General features: G+C 33.1%; 2 protein-coding genes across 2 annotated transcripts; both read right to left on the reverse strand.

Annotated features, from left to right (window-relative positions):
- Window positions 1-571: 571 nt before the first annotated feature.
- Window positions 572-4,176, reverse strand: LOC107771106 (protein NRT1/ PTR FAMILY 8.1-like). Its single transcript, XM_016590429.2, has 5 exons — window positions 3,961-4,176; window positions 2,639-2,812; window positions 2,320-2,537; window positions 1,659-2,209; window positions 572-1,550 (listed from the first exon to the last, which is right to left on the reverse strand). Exons 2-5 carry the CDS (start codon window positions 2,766-2,768, stop codon window positions 710-712), a joined length of 1,740 nt encoding a protein of 579 aa, XP_016445915.2. The 5' UTR covers window positions 2,769-2,812; window positions 3,961-4,176; the 3' UTR covers window positions 572-709.
- A 10,164-nt stretch (window positions 4,177-14,340) lies between these two features.
- On the reverse strand, window positions 14,341-17,874 carry LOC107771109 (protein NRT1/ PTR FAMILY 8.1-like). Its single transcript, XM_075231892.1, has 4 exons — window positions 17,524-17,874; window positions 17,186-17,403; window positions 15,999-16,552; window positions 14,341-15,264 (listed from the first exon to the last, which is right to left on the reverse strand). Exons 1-4 carry the CDS (start codon window positions 17,627-17,629, stop codon window positions 14,433-14,435), a joined length of 1,710 nt encoding a protein of 569 aa, XP_075087993.1. The 5' UTR covers window positions 17,630-17,874; the 3' UTR covers window positions 14,341-14,432.
- Between the last annotated feature and the right edge of the window lie 3,348 nt (window positions 17,875-21,222).

Below are 21,222 nucleotides of genomic sequence, written 5' to 3' on the forward strand. Positions count from 1 at the left end.
ATTACATTGTTAGAATAAAAGTTATTGGGTTCAGCCGAACCCGTACGCGCGCTACTAGATCCGCCCTGTCCCCTCGCCAAGTCGATAAGATATCAGACGGATCGTATTTGTTTTGGGAAAGGATCATCATAAAACAAAGATCTTTTTATGTATCAAAATACCAAATACGAAAACATGAGTAATTGTTCTATTTTTTTTAACTTGAAGCATAAATTAAGTAGTTATACTGAATGCCACACGATTTATAGTCGATGGTAAAATAAAAATTAAGTATATAATATAGGGTTATCGATTAAATCGATTAAGAAATTGAATAAAGTGATACTCGAACTGATAACCTGTTAGTCATATAATTTCAAGTCGTTCTCGAATAATTAATCTAATAGCCTGATACCAATAAACTGTTAACACTTTCTTCGATTCGAATTACCTAGTAAGATTCAATTATAAAGAAAATACCATAATATTTAAAAAGTAAAAAAAATAACAAATAAAGGTTGATAATTAAGAAGGTAAAATAGGTATTTGACCGGAAAAGAAATCTTGAGCATCATAATATGAACTTAACTAATTTTTATAAAAGGAAAATTCATAGATAGAACAACTCTCATCTAAACTAGCAGTAGTTTCAATCCATATTTAACAGAAAAATTTGAGTGCTCAGAAGAATAATAGCCCACATAAAGACGATGAACATATATATATATATCTAACGTGTTAAAGCTGGCTTCCCAGTTACCTTCTTGTAAGTGTACCATTTCGCAATCCAGAGATAAACGAAAAAGTTGATGAAGCTGAGGATGGCCAATAGCCAGTAAAAGTAGTCAAGGTGCCCTCTGTTCAAGTTATCTGGAATCCATCCAAGCTTTCCGTTCCTTGTGGTTACATTGATCACAATCGTAACGATGAGACTACTTAGGTAATTACCTAATGCAGTTGTTGTAAGACAGAGGGCTGAACACAAACTTCTCAATGCATCAGGAGCTTGGTCATAGAAGAACTCTAGCTGACCGATGAATGTGAACACTTCCGCGCATCCAATCAAGAAATATTGAGGAACTTGCCAGAAGATGGACATAGGAATCGTCTTGAGGTCATAATAGTTGTTCCTCCTTACATAGTCAAGCCGAATCACCTCTAGAACCCCAGCAGCAACCATGGCGAATATTGAAATAACAAGACCGATACCCATCCTCTGCAGCTGAGTAAATCCTCGTTCGTGGCCTGTCAACTTTCGTGCAAGGGGAATGATGACTAGGTCATAAATAGGCGCCCAGAAAATTACACTGAGGGTGTCAAATATGGATAAACATGCCGATGGAATTGTGAAGTTAGTGCCAATGTGTTGGTCCATTATGTTGCCTTGTAGAACAAACATTGTGCTCATCTGACTGTAGACACAGGAAAACACAATACCAGTAGCCCACACGGGGAGTAGACGGATGATCGACTTGACCTCTTCAACTTGAGTCACTGTGCAGAGCTTCCAGGGATTCACTGATCCATTGACTTTATCAGATCCAGTTTCTACAGCAGCCTTGTCAAAGAACCTAAGTTTCATTTTTCAAGAGGCAAAATACATACTGTAAATTAGTATACAAAATATAATAGAGTTGCAACTATGGTGAATGAAAGTGAGAATGTAAGGGCACAGTTACCTGAATTCTTCTGAGTGCTCAAGCTTGCGACTTCCCTTGATGTTGGATTCGACATCAGAAGTCTCATAAAGAAGAGACTCGTCAGGAGGAGGTTTGACATTACATTTTCTGATAGATGCTACAAATACCTGCAATATGCGAGTAAGGGGACTCCCTCCTGGCGGCTGGAGCCTATATAGACGTGTACCTGAAAAGAAAAACACTAATGCGATGGCCATAGCCACAGCTGGAACCCCAAAACCCCAGCCCCAGCCTACATTCATTTGTATCCAAACTAAAACAGACGAAGCGATAAGTGCACCAATGTTGATTGAGAGGTAAAACCAGTTAAAGAAAGAGCTTTTGCTTTTCTTTTCAGTTTCATCATTGTCATCAAATTGATCTGCCCCGAAAGAAGAGACACAAGGTTTTATCCCACCAGTTCCAAAGGCAATCAAGTAGATTGCAACAAAGAATGCTGTTTTCTGTGATCCTGTTGGGTTGCAACTTTCGTTATCACAGGCTGGCTTTAGTCCACTTATTGAAGCAGACATTGTCAAGAATGCCATTCCCTACATAAATAAGATAAGTTCATAAATTCCTCTGCCAAAATCAGCCTACTCGCTAACAAAATCTGAATGACAATAAACCTCTACATATTAAGTTACTGATGTATACTTACAATGATATAAAGGGTTGAGAAAGTTGCAATTGTCCAGTATCGCCCGAGATAGGCATCAGCCAAGAATGCTCCAAGCAATGGCGTGACATAACAGGTTCCTTGCCAATTCGTTACACTTCTTGACGACGCAGCATTATTTAGATTGAGCTTTTGCTGAATGTAGTTCACCAAATTAGTACTCATACCATAGTATGCCAATCGCTCGCATCCTTCATCCCCTGTGGAATTCAACCTTACAATGTCAAGGCTATTAATTCTACTATAACTAAAAATGAATTATACACAACTAGCTACTTGTGTGGATAAACGAAAACCATACCGAGGATGAAAGGGCAGGCCTTCCACGTTCCAGTTTTCTTCTTATTAGCTGGTTTTTTGTAGATGTCAACGGTCCCGTCCTTTGTGTAGTCCTCATCATCATCTCTTTCCATTCTAGCTTTTCTAGCCATGATGTAGAGCTTGTAATCTCTGGTTATCAAATCAATGTGACAGCCTAAGACCAAACAAACATAAAATTTATTTTAGTAAATCTCGGAAAGATCTCTACAATTCTTGTCACAAATCTCCACACTTTTCTACACATAAAATAAGCTACCAATACTCCTATTTATAACAGTATGAAACTTATTTCAACTAGAAATATGAAAATCTATTCCTATAATACAAATCCTATTTAGACATGAATTAAATAAACTAGAAAATATCAAATCCTAAACAATTTAGGTTTCTTACTGCAACTTTGAATTAGTTTTCCAATAAGTACATGCCTAGTATACTAACTATTCCAAGATCATTACGTACGAGATGCATAAAGGGTACCAATTGGCCAAAATGGATTGACATCTCTCGAATATAAGAAAACAAGGAATGCAAAGAACATGGCTAGGAACTGGTTCAATATGGTCTAAATTGTTTGTTCATGCATGCAAACTACTTAGGAACCTGGAATAGACCGATGTCCATAGTATAAGGAATAAGTGAATTCGATTGTTTTGACACATTAGATGTTGGAGCAGAATTGAAATTTTAAACTATCAGGTCGTCTAAAAAACGCAAAATCATTTACGTTCAACTATCAGTAGTTATCCATAAAAAGTGATATTATTAACTTGAAAATAAGGCAGATATCAGCTATAACATGTTAATTAATATAGTGTACAATCATTTACGTAAGTGTATATATGATAAATCCTTGTTCAAGGTAAAAGCACCCAAAACTGCGAATTGTTGTAATACAGAACAACATAACGCCAAAAAAAAAAAAAAAACGGATGCATGAAGTATCCCGTGTTCAGGGTTTTGAAAAAGGCTGCTCCCCTTGAGGTATGATGTAAACAGCCTACCCTTAGGCATTCATATTCCAAGGGAAGGGAGATCCATTAAATTATCCTTAACAAATTTAAGATTCCCATAACAGTTAAAAAAAAGATGTATAGATATAATCATGGTTAAAGTAAATACATAGAAGATAAGAGAAAAACAAAGAAAAGAAATACACACACACTCTATATATATATATATATATATATATATATATATATATATATATATATGTCAATATCAGAAACCAAAAAAAAAAGAGAGAGAAAAGAAGTACTACTACAATTATCACCATAGATATTTAGAAAAGATTAAAACTACCTCAATGAAGAGAAAGAAAAAAAAGGAAGATTTCCCTTGTAGGTTTGAGGGAGGCGGCCGAGGAAATAAAGATGCAAATATCGCAGTTCCCGTTGGTGTACAGTTCCTAGAGTAGAGGAAAGAGGGAATATTTATAAAAGGGTGGTACAGCTCAGTGTACGATTCAGAATTAATCTGTGTTTGATACGTATTAGGAAAAAGAATAAAGAGTGTGAATATTTCTCTAGTAGTATAATAATACTGTTGGAGTTGGAGAGTTCTTTTTTTAAATCTAATATTGTTCAAGATTTTAAGCCAGTAAAATGGCCCGAATCTTATCCCTTTACAATAGGGATACGATTTGATGCTATTTTTACCTATAAAATTTGTCGTTTTGGGTCAAAAGTTGTGCACATGACACTAAAGTAACAAAAGAAACCGTGACTTAAAACAAGAGGTTAAATTATACTGAATTGTATAAAAAATAAATATTTATATTGTTGGTTTATTTTCTCAGATCATATATTTTTTATTAATTTGGTATAAATTTCTTGTGTTAATAATAATGCAAATAGAAAATAGACTTTCCTTTTTGAGTGTCACCCTTTGAGTTTCTCAAAAGATTATAGAATCAGTGAAAGCAAGAGTATGGAGAAATTCTAAGAATTGTATCGTTTTGATGAAAAAGAAAAGAAATGGGCAATGCCAAGACAAATTAAATGCTAGTCCTTTTTATGATTTTAATTTTAAAATCATTCAACTTGAAACTAAGATGAGTTTAAAATCATTCAACTTGAATCATTCAACTGTGTTCTAAAAGAAAAAAAAGAAAAGAAACGTTCTCCATTTTATAATATCTTTAACAAAAAAGAAAATTAGAGAATATGAATAGGGAAAAACAAGGCAAGGGAACTAAAATTGACAGACATATCATTGGCGTTCTAATAAGTGGTTTAGAAGGCGTGGGCGTAAGGAAAGTATTTTATTTAACACGAAGCGAGGAGTAAGTCCTGAAGTACGAAGCGTATTTAATTTTTTAATATTTTAAAAATTAATAAATAAATTATTTTTTACAATAGAATATATTATTTTACTTGAAAAGTGAAAAACGTAAAGATGCTTTACAACTATCACATGACTATGATGGAATAAAAATAATACTCTTGTTCCTAATAATTCAAAAAATAATAGTGACTATAATATAAAATTATTGTTTAAAAACTTAAACCTATATAACAAAGCACAAATACTTATTATAATACAAATAGTGGATTTTTGCTTCTCCCTTGTGGATCTTCTAAGATTGATTTCAGGAGCATTCGAATTAGTTAGCTGAGCAGGAATTGGTTACTGATCAACCACAACTTCATCAACTGGAGCATCCATAACATCCACATCATGATGATCATTTTGATCTTGATCATTATCTTCATTATTGTCTTGGGTTCCTTCATGTGCAATAGGTTCCTTGGCAATAGAAAGTGGATCAAAATCAACTAAGCTCTCATTACTCTGAGAATCTATCTTCTCAGCTTTGTCAATATCTTCAATAGTCTGGTCTTCAAAGAACATTCCATCACGACATCTAATAGGTTTATTATCAATAGCTGTGTTTTGTTTTTGGTTGAGAATTTATATATTTGGGGATGTACCTGGAGATTTGGTTGCTGCAATTTTAGCTAAAAAGTTTTCTTGAGGATTTATCAGGGGATTTTTGCTATGTGAACTTTTTTCAAGTCAAACAAACTATTATATAATAATTTTCACTCTCATAAGGTCTTGAAAAGAAAATGTTTTAAAGCAACAATTTCAACATTATGTTTTTATAAATAATCGTGATTAATTAATTAATTTATTGATGGGCAGTGTCATGCATATTTATTAATTTCTTCATAATAATGTAATTATAATTTAATCTCATATAAAATTCAATGGAATGATATTTTCCGATTGTATATTACAAATCATTAAGAATGATGTGATCGGCTACTAATCCACTAATAAATTAATTGTCATAAATATGATTAATTAATGATAACAAAAAAATTAAATATCATAAAATATCATGAGAGAAGTCACAGAACATACTAAATTGTGTATCATTGAATAATTTAAGTATAATTATTAAGTAGAAAACCATTAGCTAAATTTATCATTGATGTTAGTTTTAACTATCTCCAATAATAAATTTATTGTCATAGATCTATTAATTAATTTTAGCTAATGAATTAAATATGGAGAACTTAAATTAGACCAAAACAATTAAAATGGTTAATCTTCCATACCCTACTTGCTTTGTTTAAGTTTGATTAATGTTGAGCTAATACCGTTAGTAATTATTTTACATTGTGTATCATTGAATAATTTAAGTATAATTTTTAAGTAGAAAAAATTATTCAATTATATTTATCATTAACATTAATATTAAATATATAAATTAATCGAAAAAATTAAATTTTTATCTGCGTATCCCGCTTATATATACTTCACTTTTACATGTGTTTAAGAATAATACCCCGAAGGTGATGATGCGGCTTCCGGCGAAACCTAGGCCACTTAGGCCCTTTCAGATGTTTTTGTTTTTTGCTTTTCGTATTACCTTTTGTTGAGGTTGTTTGTCCTTTATAATTTAGTTATCGAATGTTACTTAGAATGATTTTCTTATAAATTTATAAGTTAGACTTAAGTATTGAGTGATCTTTTAATTCTATTTTCAAATATCCTCTCGACTGACTTCTAATATTAATGAAGTAACTAAATTTTGTGTTCGTTATTAGAATTGGCAAAATTTATTTTACCAGTTATTTAATTATGTATAGTATGTTTAATTCTTGAAAAAGAATTATTACAGGATTTTTGAATCCACACTTACCGTATCTTTCTTAAAAAAATATAGAGAAAATAAATAATTTTACAACTTTATTTTGTAGATGGGAAAATTGGGAGAGAAATGGCTCACCACATCGGATGAATTCTGTAGCCTTTCGACCTTATATGTAGCTTGCCGATAAGGTTTGTAGAGCGTGTCAATTAATGCAGGGATTCTACTGTGTGGGTATTGGGGAAAGGTGCGTGGTGGTAGGTGTATATAATATTTTGTATATATAAAATAATTATGATTAGAAAGTGTACTGTAATTACAAAAAAATATATGTAGAAATTTAATTTAAATAAAATTGAAAGCGCAAAAACTCAATGTTAGAGAGATGTTTGGTGTAATAACGAGAAATTAAGTTAGTAAAAATAATTATTGTTTTTTTTTTGAATATTTGCCAAAAAAGATTTTCTTTATGAATTACTTGCGAATTTTCATATGAAAATCCCTAGGAAAATTCATTTTTCACGATTTGTTTTTTACATTTTTAAAGATAAAATCCGCAGGTAATTTACATGCAGATTCATAATCCCCAGGTAACCTACTTGGGGATTTTAAAATTCACAGGTAACAATTACCTACGAAGATTTTTCCATCGGATTTTTTTGGCTGGAAAATCCGCAAGAAACCAAATTACCTGCGAAGTTTCCTCTAAAATCACCAGAAAAATCCCTATGTAAATAACACTTCTCTTGTAGTGGAAGTAGCTTTAGAATCTACTATCCAGCTCGTCTCATGGGATACCAAATTGATGACGTTTCATCATAAGCAAAAAGAAGGTTATCTCGAACAATAGCAGCAACATTGTTCTCGTTATTTTCAACTTTCTTTCCTTCTCTAATGTCTTGCTTTAACTTGTGGCAAAACCTTTTGATATGTCCTTTCTTGTCATAGTGGTTGCATATAATATTATGGTATTTGGACCTCGATTTACTTCTACTTTTACCTCTATTCCGCGAACCTCTTATTCTTTCTCTCCCCCGGTATTCTGTAACCAAGATGTCTGCTTTTGAAGACGAACCCTGAGATTTTCTCATTACTTCCTCGTTCAACAGACCACTCTTGGCATATTCCATGGTTATCTTACCTCCAGGAGCTGAATTTGTCAAAACAACACGAAGAGTTTCACAAGAGTCTAGCAGAGTATTAAGAAGCCAAAGTCCTTGTATCTCATCATCAAAATTAACATCCATTCCAGACAGCTGATCAATGACGCCTTAAAAATTATTTATGTGATCAAGGATAGGGCTGCCCTCCTTGTATTTAATGGTCATTAATTGCTTTAGCGGGAACAACTTGTTGTCCCAGTTTTTGAAGCATAAAGAGTCTCTAGCTTTTTGTGAAGCCCGTGAATTTTTATACTTAGGTTGGGCTAATTTCAAACTTAAGAATGCAATTTAAACATACCCGAGTTACATGAGATTACTTAAGTGGAACAAAGATATTGAAATGTATTGGAGATAACTATTTCATTAATGGTGAGCGTCGGGTTAATTGGGAGTAAAAAGAAGTCATAAAGAACACGTGAGAAATATTAATCCTCAAAGGATAAATACTGGACTAACATGCAACGAAGAACATAGTAAGCAAAACAAAAGAAGCAAAAGGATGAAAAGGAGAGGATCCGGAGGCAACGAATTTCATTGACTTCAAAGTCACCAACCTCACTTGAATAAAATTAATTAATAAATAAGTGAGTGGTTGAATTAAATTGCATGAGTACACTTACACATATTATGGGTATAATGGAATTAGTGGTTGGAGTTTTGGGTATACAAAAAGAGTCATGAGACTTGATTGGAAGAATATTGGCAAGGAATCAAAGGATGAAATGATAAGCTTCAGAGGATGGACGTTGGCTTGGATACGGCGCATCCCCATTGCTCCAATGTTCCCAGTTGCCAAGGACAAAAGCAGTGACTCCTGGCCAAAGCGCCAATCTTGGCGTCCAAAATATTAAATAAAAACGAGCAACAGTTGTTGCCTTTTAAGGCATTATAGGAAGGGATTCTTTTATTATTTCGAGGCTTGGTTTATAAAGGTCTAGAGAGAGAAGAGAGCTCTCCATCATTGATGTCCTCTTGAGGTAAGAATTAAATGTGTTTTTGGTAGATTTGATTCTTAAATTACATCTTCTAACTCTTCACCTACATGAGATTCATAGATTTTTCAAGAAAATCCCAAGAACATCTCAATAACTCAAATCTTGAAAATTTTAGGGTTTGACAAGGAGGTAACCCACCCTTCACTCCAATCTTATATATTATACTCCATGGACATAGTAGAGTATATTTATGAAGGAGGATTTGTATTTAAGCATCTATTCATGAAACCCTATAAAATTAGTTTTGAAATTAAAAAGTTTGTTGGTAGAGATGATGAATGGTGTTGGGTTTTGTTTGACCTATGTCGTTTTGAGCTTCTAAGGGAACAACTAGATTCCATAACATATTTAATAGAGAATTAGAGTTAAAACTCAAGGATTGACCTTCAAATAGTGAAATAAGGATTTTTGTGAAACTTATAAAATTAGACTTAAGTGTTAGACACTAGTTGACATTGTTCGTATTGTCGTAACGTGTCGTTGATGTATATGATTTCATTATGTAGATATCGGCTTGTTTGGCAACATTTGAGAATTTTAGTCAATTTGGAGCTTGGAATTGAGGTAAGTTGATTAAACTTACTTTTCTCGAGGGACTTTCTCTAAGAGCATGATTTGGGTTAAGACATGAGTTATTTATATATATGTGTGTCCCTACTTGTGGGGAAAGCGGGTGCGAATATCTCCATGTACTAAAATATTGTATTGCATGTGAAGTATCATGTTATTTTCTAAAAACCTTATTTTAAATATTGGTTGGTAAATGACACTTTAGACTAACGTTATAAGTTTTATTAAAGAACTTATGTTGATGATAAAGGGATTAAATATTTGAGTTTTATTGTTAATTGCTTAATGATAAAGGATTTCGTTTGATTTTGTTCAAAAGGTTTGGATTGACTATAAACGTCATGATTTGATAAAATACATATTTTGAGGCTATTTGCTATGAATGTCTTTTTGGGTATCAAATATTTTGGGAGTTACTTGTATTCACCGAGATTGACTTCGAATATATCATATTCGCCGTCATGAAACTACACGTGCCGGTGTAGGCCTAGATGGCCACTTCGTGGTATAGACTACGACAGAGTGCTCTCCCTCGAGAGGGTACTATTTTGTGCTATTATTAGCATGGCTGAGTCGATTCGTACGACACTATGATGAGACGACCTGAGTAAATAGGGTATATGATACTTGCCGCTAGGTACATAACCTAGTTGACCTTCTTGTGTCGGTGATGGTATGTACGGTGAAAGAAAATTTTGTTATGTTTAGGCCTAAGGAGCCGAAAGCGATTTCAATGACTTAATGAAGTTGAAATGGTTTTTTTCTGATTCTTATTAGAATCATGGGTCGATATAAATATTTTAAAAGTTTGTATCATGATTTACATTTTTCAAGTCGTTTCTTTTGAAATGATAAAGAGGAATGAATTGATATAATTATTATCGTCTTATATCAAATGTTGGTTGTATTATTTTTGTAAAGCCTTGTCCCAAGAACTTGAGTTAGAGAAAGTTTATGACACTTATTGAGTACCGTAGTGGTGTACTCAGCCCTCAGGGGCCCCTCTAAAGGGTCCCACTTACTTTACATATTTTTAGGATGAGATGTGGTTCGTGATGAGTAGATAAGGCTAGGATGACTCTCTTTCCGAGGCATATAGCAAGGCACCACTTCTATTCTGTGGTAGCCTTCATGTTGATCTTACTTACTTTTGGTTGGGGTTTGTTCCAAGTATTTATTTCATCCTTATGTCTTAGAGATTCCATAGATGGTTGTTTTTCTTTTGGAGTTGTAATCGAGAGTTATTCATATGGCATGCATGAAAGAAATATTGTTATTCTTTTGTATCTTTCAATTATTGGAAATGATAGATTTAAAGATTTTATTTTATTTATGATTTTTATCATTTAAAATGATTGTGTTTTCAAAAAAGCTTCCGCATGTATCTATTTTGCATATAGATAGGCATCCTTGTATGGTTTGGTTCACCCGGATTGGATAGTATGCCGGGTGCCGGTCACGTGATTTTTGGGCCGTGACACTTTTCCCACAACGATCTCGCATGTATCTCATTCACAATATGGTTGCGAACATTGTCTTCAACCCATTGTCGTATATATCCATATACTTGCCGGTGCTCGAAATTTCAATCTTCATCCGATATACTCTCGGGTTTATGAGCTACAAAAACGGGTAGATGCATCTTCTTCACGAACAATAAATATTTCATCTTGCTTATCCAAACATTATAATTACTCCCATTCAAACATACCATTTTGATCACATTTGCCTCCATTCTATAAAAACAAATCGGATAAATAACCAAGGCTCTGATACCACTTGTTAGGATCGAAATAATCAGGTGTCATGCGAAAGCTAGTAAAGCAAACCTTGTGCAACAATAAACCAATCAACAAAAGAGAAATATATCAAAAAAGACACAAATATTTAACATGGTTCGATCAATTGACCTACGTGCACAACGGAGATAAGCAATCAACTATATAAAAGAGAGTATAACATATCGAGAGGTGTTTGTCCAGAAATGACACACTAACACTTGTCTCGAAATTTTGTTAGGTGTTTGTCCAGATTTTCTTACCATAATTGGTTTTCCTATCTCATAAAGGAAAGGACAACATATTTATCATAATTGGATTTTTCTTTTCCTAGAAGGAAAATATAATTCTTCCATATTTGGCTAGTCTCTTTTCTTGTAGGAAAATGTATGGAGTTCTATAAATTGAAGATCCGTCCTTCTCATTCAGTAGCATCCACAATGTAGCCATATGGGGTTTGAGAATCTTGTTTAGGGAGAGAATTTCGGGACAAGTGTTAGAGTGCCACTTGTGTTTGTCTCTTCATGAGGATGTTCTCTCTATATTTTGTATTCTCTTTTATATAGTGGATTGCTCATCTCTGCCGTGGACGTAGGTCAATTGACCGAACCATGTTAAATATTTGTGTCTTTTTTGGTATATTTCTCTTTTGTTGACTGATTTATCATTGTTCAAGGTTTGATTTACTAGTTTTCGAATGACACCTGATTATTTTGGTCCTAACATGAGGATACTACTACTCAAAAGAAAAAGGGGAAACGATAAAAAGAAACAAGAAATTGAAGAAAGCAAACACATGCATGCGTTACTTTTCCCTCAAAGAATAAAGAGAGAAAAATTAAACAAGTATCGATTCCTTGAGGTACTGAAGCAGTTGTATGTGAAGATTTCGTTCACAGAAGTACTCACTCAGATATCAGCTTATGCGAAATTCTTGAAGCAAAGCAAGACGGAAGAAACAATAACGATCGAACATTATATCTTTTATTTTATTTATTGTACCTAGCTATAATGGACAGAGAAAAAGAGTGTGAACATTTTGATTAAGAAACTAATTAATATTAGACAGTAGCACCAGAGATATATATTCTGATTTAGTTTTTCAATTTGTTGGCACATACCGTCGAATACTAGTTTATATAGTTACATGGGATCAGCTAGTTTAAGTATAATAAGGATAAGAATATGATAAAATTTGTATTGATCAGTATTGTGAATTGTATCTTTTAGTTTTTCCTCTAAAATTACCATAGAGCAAAATAAAGGGTGAACTTTTTTTCATTGATAAAACCGAAAAAAGAAAAAGAAGAATTTATCATCAGAATATTCCTTTCTCTTTCTAATAATTGCTCACATTTTAGGTCTTGGTTGTTTTACATTCTTTTCTTCCCCTAACACTGTTTTTTTTTTTTTTTTTTTTTTTTTGCACATTTCCCACTTATCCAAAATCCAGTCTACATTGTTAGTCATCACCTTTCCTCATTTTGCTCCTTGCGTTTGGGTGGAAAGATGAATGATGTGTAGAATTTCCTAGTTATGTTAATGTCACTGTGGGCTGATCAGAGGAATGCATCAATCCCCATCTGAACAAATAAATAAGGATCATTGCAGTTCTTTTCCATCAAAGTATCTATTTTTTTTTACTACTTCTTTAGTTGATGAAGACATTTACCGGCGTCTACGCAGAGACAGATCCAAAATTTAAATTTAATAGGTACACCTTTAATATTCCTAACAATCTATATATGTTCCGTGTTGAAACCGGTTCAATTCATGAACCCACTAAACATAGGCTCCATCCGCTTTTAGTTATAGGTGTTAAGGGGCCAGGCCGGTCGGGATAGAGGAAAAGAAAATCGGTCGGTTTCATTACCGGGCCGGTTTCCGATTATTTTTTACCGGGTTTACCGGTTCCGGGCTTTCCCGGTGCAAACTTTAACCGGAACGGTTCCGGGCCTAATGGGCCAGGCTTATTTAATTATTTTTTTTTGTATTTTGTATAACAATCGTGATTTATATTAAGATAAAGTAAAAATGTAAAATACTAAAAACTAACGTTTAAAAAGAATATTTTCATAAATTTCAAAGGCTTAAAAGCCTTATATTTGAAAATTTCATTACGAATTTAAGATAATACAATGAACATGAAAAAAGTATATTTATATTGGAGTGTTGATAACTTGATATGTAAGGATCAAACTTCAAAAGCTTTTATACTTTCATTTTAAATTTTCATTGCATAATAATACTTCAAATTAATCTAACAAACTAAAATATTAAGCTTAAATAAGTCTAATAATTTTAAAATAACACAAATTGTCTCAAATCAACTTAAATACGATTTTTTGGAGGACGCTCAAGACAACTCTTCATATGCCTCCTTAAACAGCCTGTGCCCTCCCACTTTCGACGAACATTTAAGACTCGACCACAGTTCTTGCACCTTACTTTGCGAACTTCTTCATTTTCTTCTACCACCTCAAAGTGTTCCCAAACATATGAGTGTACTCTAGAAGCACGTGGCATGATTTAACTTGAATTGAGAGATAAGTGAAGAAATGAAAAAGAAGGAGGGTCTATTTATAGTTTTTCAAAGAGCTAAATTAGTAAATAATAAAATTATTGTTTTTGAAAACAAATGCCCAAAAAAGGACTGTTTTTGCAAATTGGCCGTTGGGCAACAGTCAAAATGGCAGCTGACCGTTGCCAAACGGTCAACTTTATAAAAAATAAAATAAAATCGAAATAGTCATTGAACCGGTCCGAGCCGGTTAACCGGTTCCCAAATAACTTGACCATAACAGGTTGTACCGATCCGATTAACCGGTACCAAAAATCTACCCAGCACAGGCCGGTCCCTGTCCCAACCCAACCCTGCCCGACCCCCTTACTACCGGGCCGGTCTAAAACCGATCAGGGCCGGACCGGGACCGGGCCAACCTGGCCCATTTGACACCTTTACCTTTAGTTACCGGACAATATTTTTTCACCAAATATAATGCATTAACATACTTAAAATTCAGAAAAACAAGAAAACAACCTTAATTCTCATTTCAGAAATCAAGAATGTTGCATACAATATTGTAACTTGCAGAAACAGAGGAAAACTAATAATTGAGGATGTTGGGAGAACCATTCTGATAACACTGTTACAAATTGGAATAAATTATGAGGTTGGACCTATTGCCTTCTTATAAGTATAAAATTTTGCAACAAATAGAAAGAATCCAAAATTGAGCACACTTAACACAGCCAAAAGCCAGAAGAAATAGTGAAGGTGACCATAGTTCAAATTATCAGGAATCCAACCAGGACCACCATTCCTAGTACTCATATCTGTAACTATATTGACCAAAAATGTACTCAAATAGTTCCCAAGTGCGGTCGTTATAAGAGAAAGAGCAGAACATAAACTTCTCATCGCGTCAGGAGCTTGCTCATAGAAAAACTCCAATTGTCCAATGAAGGTAAAAACTTCAGCACAACCTACGACAAAATACTGAGGAACTTGCCAGAAAATTGACATAGGAATATGCTTCATCTCATAGTAATTATGCTCTCTTACAGTTCTTAGTCTTACCATTTCCAATGTTCCAGCAATCAGCATTGCAAAAATCGAAATCACTAGGCCAATTGCTATCCTCTGAAGCTGTGTGAAACCGTTCTTGTGACCGGTGAATTTTCTTGCCAATGCAACGATGACACGATCATAGACAGGTACCCAGAAAATGACACTAATCGTGTCGAAAAGGGAAAGAGAAGCTGAAGGAATTTGAAAGGAATTGGTCATATGAAGATCCATTGTGTTGCCTTGGAGAACAAATAAAGTTCCCATTTGACTATACACACTACTAAAGATGATTCCAGTTGCCCATATAGGCAACAATCTGATGATTGATTTCAGTTCTTCAACTTGTGTCACAGTACAAAGGCTCCATGGATTAACTGAGCCTTTGATTTTGTCTGATTGTGTCTCCACTGCTGCCTTATCAAAGAAACTGGATAGAAAATGATGATCAAAGCATTAAAAATCGATATATTTATTTAAATATACCTCACTTTTCTAACAAATTAATAGGACATTGAACTTTTTCATTGTTTCGAGATCTCATGTATTGTTCTATAAAATTAGATACATAGAGTTTAACTTCTATATATCTGACGGGTGTGAAAACCTTTTTTACACTATCAAGTCACCTAAAAGATAACTACAAGTCACCTGACACCTATAAAATAAGACAAACAACCTGCTATAACAATTCAACATTACACTAATAGTACTGAAAATCTTTACGCTTGCAGTGTATATAAGTTAGACTTATTTAGTTAGCCAGGGTATGACTTTTGGTGTATCTTATAAAAGACATTCATTAGATAATAATAATAATAATAATAATAATAATAATAATCATGCTTGATTTGTGTTCGTACTGACATGGAGAGTATATTCTAATAAGGAATGAATTATATTGAACAAACAAATGAATAGTATATTGTAACTTTGTAAGTTGAGTTTAACTTCTATATATTGACAGATAACTACCGTAAAAGTTTTTATACTGCATTACATAGTCCAGGGATTGGCGACTTACCCATTCATTGACTTTGGCTCTGGACGTTCCCAAAATGGGGACTATCGAGTAAACTCTATATAATAGATGTCTGTACTCTAAACCCTAAACCCTGAATCCTAAACTCGAGTACATGTAAGTTAAAATGATTTAAGATATACCTCAGTTGTTCAGTGTGATCAAGCTTCCTGCTACCTTGGACAGCAGATTCTTCATCAGCAGTTTCATACAAAAGAGAAGTATCTCTAGGAATCTTCACTTTGAATTTCCTAAAAGAGGCAACAATAACTTGAAAAATCCTAGTAAGGGGACTTCCACCAGGTTTCTGATTCCTATATAATCTTGTTCCTGAAAAAAAGCTTACAACAGCAACAGCCATAGCCACAGCAGGGATACCAAAACCCCAGCCCCAACCAACATTTGTTTGTATCCAAACAAGAACAGTGGAAGCAACAAGTGCACCAATGTTAATTGAAAAATAGAACCAATTGAAGAAAGAACTCTTTTTCTTCTTTTCAATTTCATCAGAATCGTCAAATTGATCTGCCCCAAATGACGAAACACAAGGCTTAATCCCACCTGTACCAAGGGCTATTAGGTAAAGTCCTAGGTAGAAAATTCCAATCTGGATCCCTTTAGGATGACAAGTGTTGTTGTCATCACAAGGTGGCTTTAGTCCATGCACCGATGCTGATAATGTCAATACAGTCATTCCCTGCATAAATTAATTAAAACTCTGGATTTATTTGGATGTTCCATTGAAAAATATCTAAATTTAATAAGAAATATACATTAGGCTTTCACTACTTTCTCTTCCAAAAAGCAAAATAATACCAGAGGGGAGGTTGAATCATAGTGGGCGCCTTGGCTTAAGACTCTGTTGGAGCAACTCATTTATTGATTTGACTTGTTTTGACTTATCTAAGTTTAATCTAACTTATCCACTTGGCACCTCTAGTAACAATAATAAATGAATACTGGATTTTGACTTTATGAGTTTAACTTTTAAGATTTTTGACAGTGAATGTATTATACTTTTAAAATTATGGTTTCAGATCTTATATTTGTTGATTTTTGTATGGGTTTCACAAAAAAATCTATTCTCGGCATCTGAAATACTGAATTCTGATGAACTTGGTGCTGAAGCTCTACAGCAGCCGCTAGTGACAATGTAAAAATTTTTACACTGTCAGTATATTTTAATATGTCATGGTAGACAACCTGCCTTACTTTGCAATTTACTGATCTTATTTTTTATGAACGATTGTATGCAGTTATCATTTAGATAGCTAAATATTATTAAAACAGTATGTAAATAAACAGGTAAAGCAAATACAAAGAGGCTTACAAAGACATATATGATTGAGAAGGCGGCAATTGTCCAATATCTTCCCAAATAGGCATCAGCTAGAAATGCACCAAGCAAAGGTGTGACATAGCACGTCCCTGACCAATTTGTGACATTATTAACTGCCACAACACTACTCTCGTTCATCTGAAACTTGAGATAGTTCACTAGATTCGTATTAATCCCATAATATGCCAACCTCTCACAGCATTCATTTCCTGTTTTTCCATTTAAAAAAAGATCCAAAGCAATGAGCACAAAAAAATGTCACTTCAGCAAAAAAGAAAGTTTCTTTTTTTTCAAAGAAAAACAGCTCAAAGTATATGAGAAATTAGTACCAAGGATGTAGGGGCAAGCTCTCCAAGTTCCAGTTTCCTTCTTGATTGCTGGATTGTTTCTATAATCCACTGTTCCATCTTTGACATACTTATCATCTTCCGCCATTTATAGTTGATATCACACTATGTTGAGAAATAAAATTTTGCGGGAACAAGAATAGGTTTCGATAGTGTATTTACTGTCTTTAAGGAATTTATGCTCCTTTATGTTGGATATTGTGTGTATGAGAGAATTCCTTCAGGATTTACAAAGCCAAACGAAATTCAAGCAGTCTAATATATAATGTGAGTATACCTCGGGATGTTGGTTTTTTGTTGCAGATTGTTTTGCCTGCAGAGGTGTATGGGTAGCTGGGAAGTTCAATATTCAAGAAAACAAGGAAAATGACTAGCTTATTTATAACATCAGTAATTAATTGGGGAAGTTGGAAATGATAAGATTTTAATTTACAGAATGGCTGCGTGCATGGTTTCCATTTTTCGGCCATGCACATTCACTGGACCTACGTTATCCTACACTCCCACCATCTAATCCCTTCTCTTCCTCTTTGAGGAAATTACAAAATTTCAACTAACCTAACTAAGCTGTGTCAAATATGCGAGTTGAGCTGAATTGAAAACGGATCAAAATTGTGTAAATCAATAAATGGACTCATTATTAATCCGTTAAAATAATATTATTTGGGCTGAAACGAGTTAAGTCAAGATAATCTAAATAATGCATCGTAACTCAACATGTCCAACTCTAATAAGGATTTAATTTCTTTGTATATTTTCTTAAAATTTGTTTAATTACCAAATAGATTTTTTCTTCATTATGGCATTCTGCCATATCAAACAAAACAAGTTTTTTCTTTTATATAAATATTTTGATAAATTTTCTTACGGGTCAATTTAGACTACACTTAGCCTTATTCAACCCATCTTTTTTAAATCGATTGACTTGGAGCTATGCCTAAATTGACTTGCCACGAAATATGCATATCTCAATCATCACCCAAACTATTATTATTATATCCCCAAAGAGTATAGTAAGAAAGAAGTCCTTTACCATTAAACGAAAATTTCGAACTCGGGCTTGAGAATTCAAATTCTCCTAGTAGGACGTACCTTTCCTTTTAATAAGCCTTTCAAAAAATCAAGTTTGTTAAATTAGTCAATTTCGAATATCAGATGCACAGTGAAAAAAAGTAATCCAGTACAACTCTTCAACGTTCACGACTACCGATATAAGGAGTAGTGTTTACTTAAACGTATAAAGTTTTATAACTATTCATTTAAAAATCATTTATCGGCTATTATTGTCATTCAATAATCCTTTTGTATCTTTTTATTTTTTATTGTTTTTATTTTGGGTCATGAATGTAGTGTAGATATTTCGCCATGGCACACACTTCAATCCATAGTTATTGGCATTAATATATCAGTCTGTGTCTTCTCATTTCTGAGCCCTTATGGATCAATCAATCCCAATCTCTACTTGCTCTGTTTTCCATCTTTGTTTCTAATTGATTTTTTCCTGCTTCACGAAATATCTTCCCGTTCATAGTAATAAATTGAGATTAAAGAATGTAAGGACAATCTAGTTAAATTATTCTTTTAATTAATATTTTCTTAAGAGGTTGCAAACGCCCGAAATAACAAGTAAAAGAGATTAGGTAGAGCTTCTGCTTAACTTTCTGAATACAATACAGATCCACGTTAATCTCGAAATTAACTGTCAAAACATCCAAGATAATCACTATTGAAAATTTCAAAATGTAGAATCTAAGTTTAGTCATGACAAATTAGTTTTTGGTGAAGATTAGACGAGTTCAACATAATTAGGTAAAATTAATAACATAAAGTATTTTCCGATGCTTGTGAAATTTAGTCAGAAAAAGTAGAGAAACATAATATACCTAATTCTAGAAGATTGGATTAGTTAGTGATTTGTTTCATTCTCAAACACAAAGTGCTTAAGATTTTATTTGTCTTTATAAGGTAGCAAGTGGACTCAACACTAACCTTTCAATCAAATACATATTAACACTAAGCTTTCATATACTAACTGTTTCTGAAAGTTTAAGAACAAATATAGTAAGTTAAGAATTGAAAAGAAAAAAAAATTAATTGTCCAATTAGTACAGATCTAAAGAGACTACCCAGATTTAAAATGCAAAAATAAATACATTTATTTCTAATATAAAACGAACATTGACTTTTAAATATTTCTTTCTTATAAACAAAGTTTATACATTTCAAAATCACATGAGAGTTCTTACTAGTTACTATAAGTCTCAATTTTTTTAAATTAAAAATAATTACAGAATTTTTCAAAAATTGTAATCAAAGAAAAAATTATCGTACCCTTTAAATAAAGATGATGTCATATATATAATTGAATAAAGGGGGTATTTGTTTATGGCGTAAGTGATTAGTTGTTCTCAATAACAATATTAGGTAGTAGGCTCAAGCAATTGTCGTTCAGTTATTTAAAAGAGCTAATTAGTCTTCAGTGTCATAATTAGGTCGTCGTACAATATAGAATTCCATCTTTATTTTGCACTTTACAACTTAAATTTCTATTATGAAAGTTCATCAATCCAGCTTCTTAGCATAGAAAATCATTCATCACGTACTTGAAATATTTCGTTAGTATTAATCTCAAAGAATTGAAACAGCGAAAATAGAGTACCTTATTCTTCTTTTGTTTTTTTTCTTTCTTTTCAGGTCACATTTTACATGAAATAATCATGAACAATATATATATTCATAAATTTCAGGTGTTGTATCTTATAGAATTAGGTCTATTCAACGCGAAAGTGAAATCTAATCTACCATCTGCCAGTAGATGAACTTCCTGCCCAAACAAAGAGGTTCAGTTAGTTGATCACCAAGTCCTAACAATCCTAAAAGTGATGATTACTTTAATACATTTCTTTCTTTATTAATTATCTTTCCTTTTTTGGGTGAATATTTCTTTATCTGATTAACTTTTTTAGGGAAGGATGAGAAAACTCTGCCTGTATGAGCTTGCTTATGTTGCCATTCCGAAACCAGAATAATGAAAGAGATCAATTGCGGTAAATTGACAATCACCACAAAACTAATCAATTAGTTACGCTGAATTCTCACACTTATATAATGATAATAATTCATACAGACGACCACAATTTATTGAAAGTGAACCGTAGTACTGTAGTAGTTGTTATTGGCAAATGGAGGGTGGAGGTAGGGGTGTTTATCGGGCGGATAATTATGCTTAACAGTTTGATTTATCGATTATTAATTTTTAAATAGACTAATTCTTTAACCAACTGATAAGATATCGAACGGTTCGATATCGAATTAACAATTATCGAATGTACTACTAAATCTTAGCCAGGCTAAGAGACAATGAAAATTAATGTCACATGTAGTACAATGTACAACAGTACAAGTAAACAAAATGACAAAAACCTACAATAAAACATAAGGAAACCCAACATCAGATCTGTACAAGTAAATCAAATGACAAAAGCCTACAAAATTTAATATGGAACGAGTTGGCTCTTAGCTCTTTTTAAATTAATGTTAATAACCAAGTCACAAAAAACCAACACAAACTAGCATAACCTTAATATAAAACGTAAATATATAAATTTTTAATGGGTTAACGATTTATCCGATAAAAAAATTGAGTAATCCCATCCCAAACCGATACGCCGTAAATTATAA

This window comes from Nicotiana tabacum, chromosome 2 (assembly GCF_000715075.1).
Source record: "Nicotiana tabacum cultivar K326 chromosome 2, ASM71507v2, whole genome shotgun sequence".
In the NCBI taxonomy this organism is placed as follows: Eukaryota; Viridiplantae; Streptophyta; class Magnoliopsida; order Solanales; family Solanaceae; genus Nicotiana; species Nicotiana tabacum.

Excerpts from the sequence above, each read along its gene's own strand:
- LOC107771106 (XM_016590429.2), bottom strand. The coding sequence starts at position 2,768 with ATGGCTAGAAAAGCTAGAATGGAAAGAGATGATGATGAGGACTACACA. Across the intron at positions 2,538-2,638 it reads GGCCTGCCCTTTCATCCTCG|GGGATGAAGGATGCGAGCGA; the intron begins GTATGGTTTTCG and ends TGAATTCCACAG. Across the intron at positions 2,210-2,319 it reads TCTCAACCCTTTATATCATT|GGAATGGCATTCTTGACAAT; the intron begins GTAAGTATACAT and ends TTATTTATGTAG.
- LOC107771109 (XM_075231892.1), bottom strand. The coding sequence starts at position 17,629 with ATGGCGGAAGATGATAAGTATGTCAAAGATGGAACAGTGGATTATAGA. Across the intron at positions 17,404-17,523 it reads AGCTTGCCCCTACATCCTTG|GAAATGAATGCTGTGAGAGG; the intron begins GTACTAATTTCT and ends ATGGAAAAACAG. Across the intron at positions 15,265-15,998 it reads GATCACACTGAACAACTGAG|TTTCTTTGATAAGGCAGCAG; the intron begins GTATATCTTAAA and ends TTTTCTATCCAG.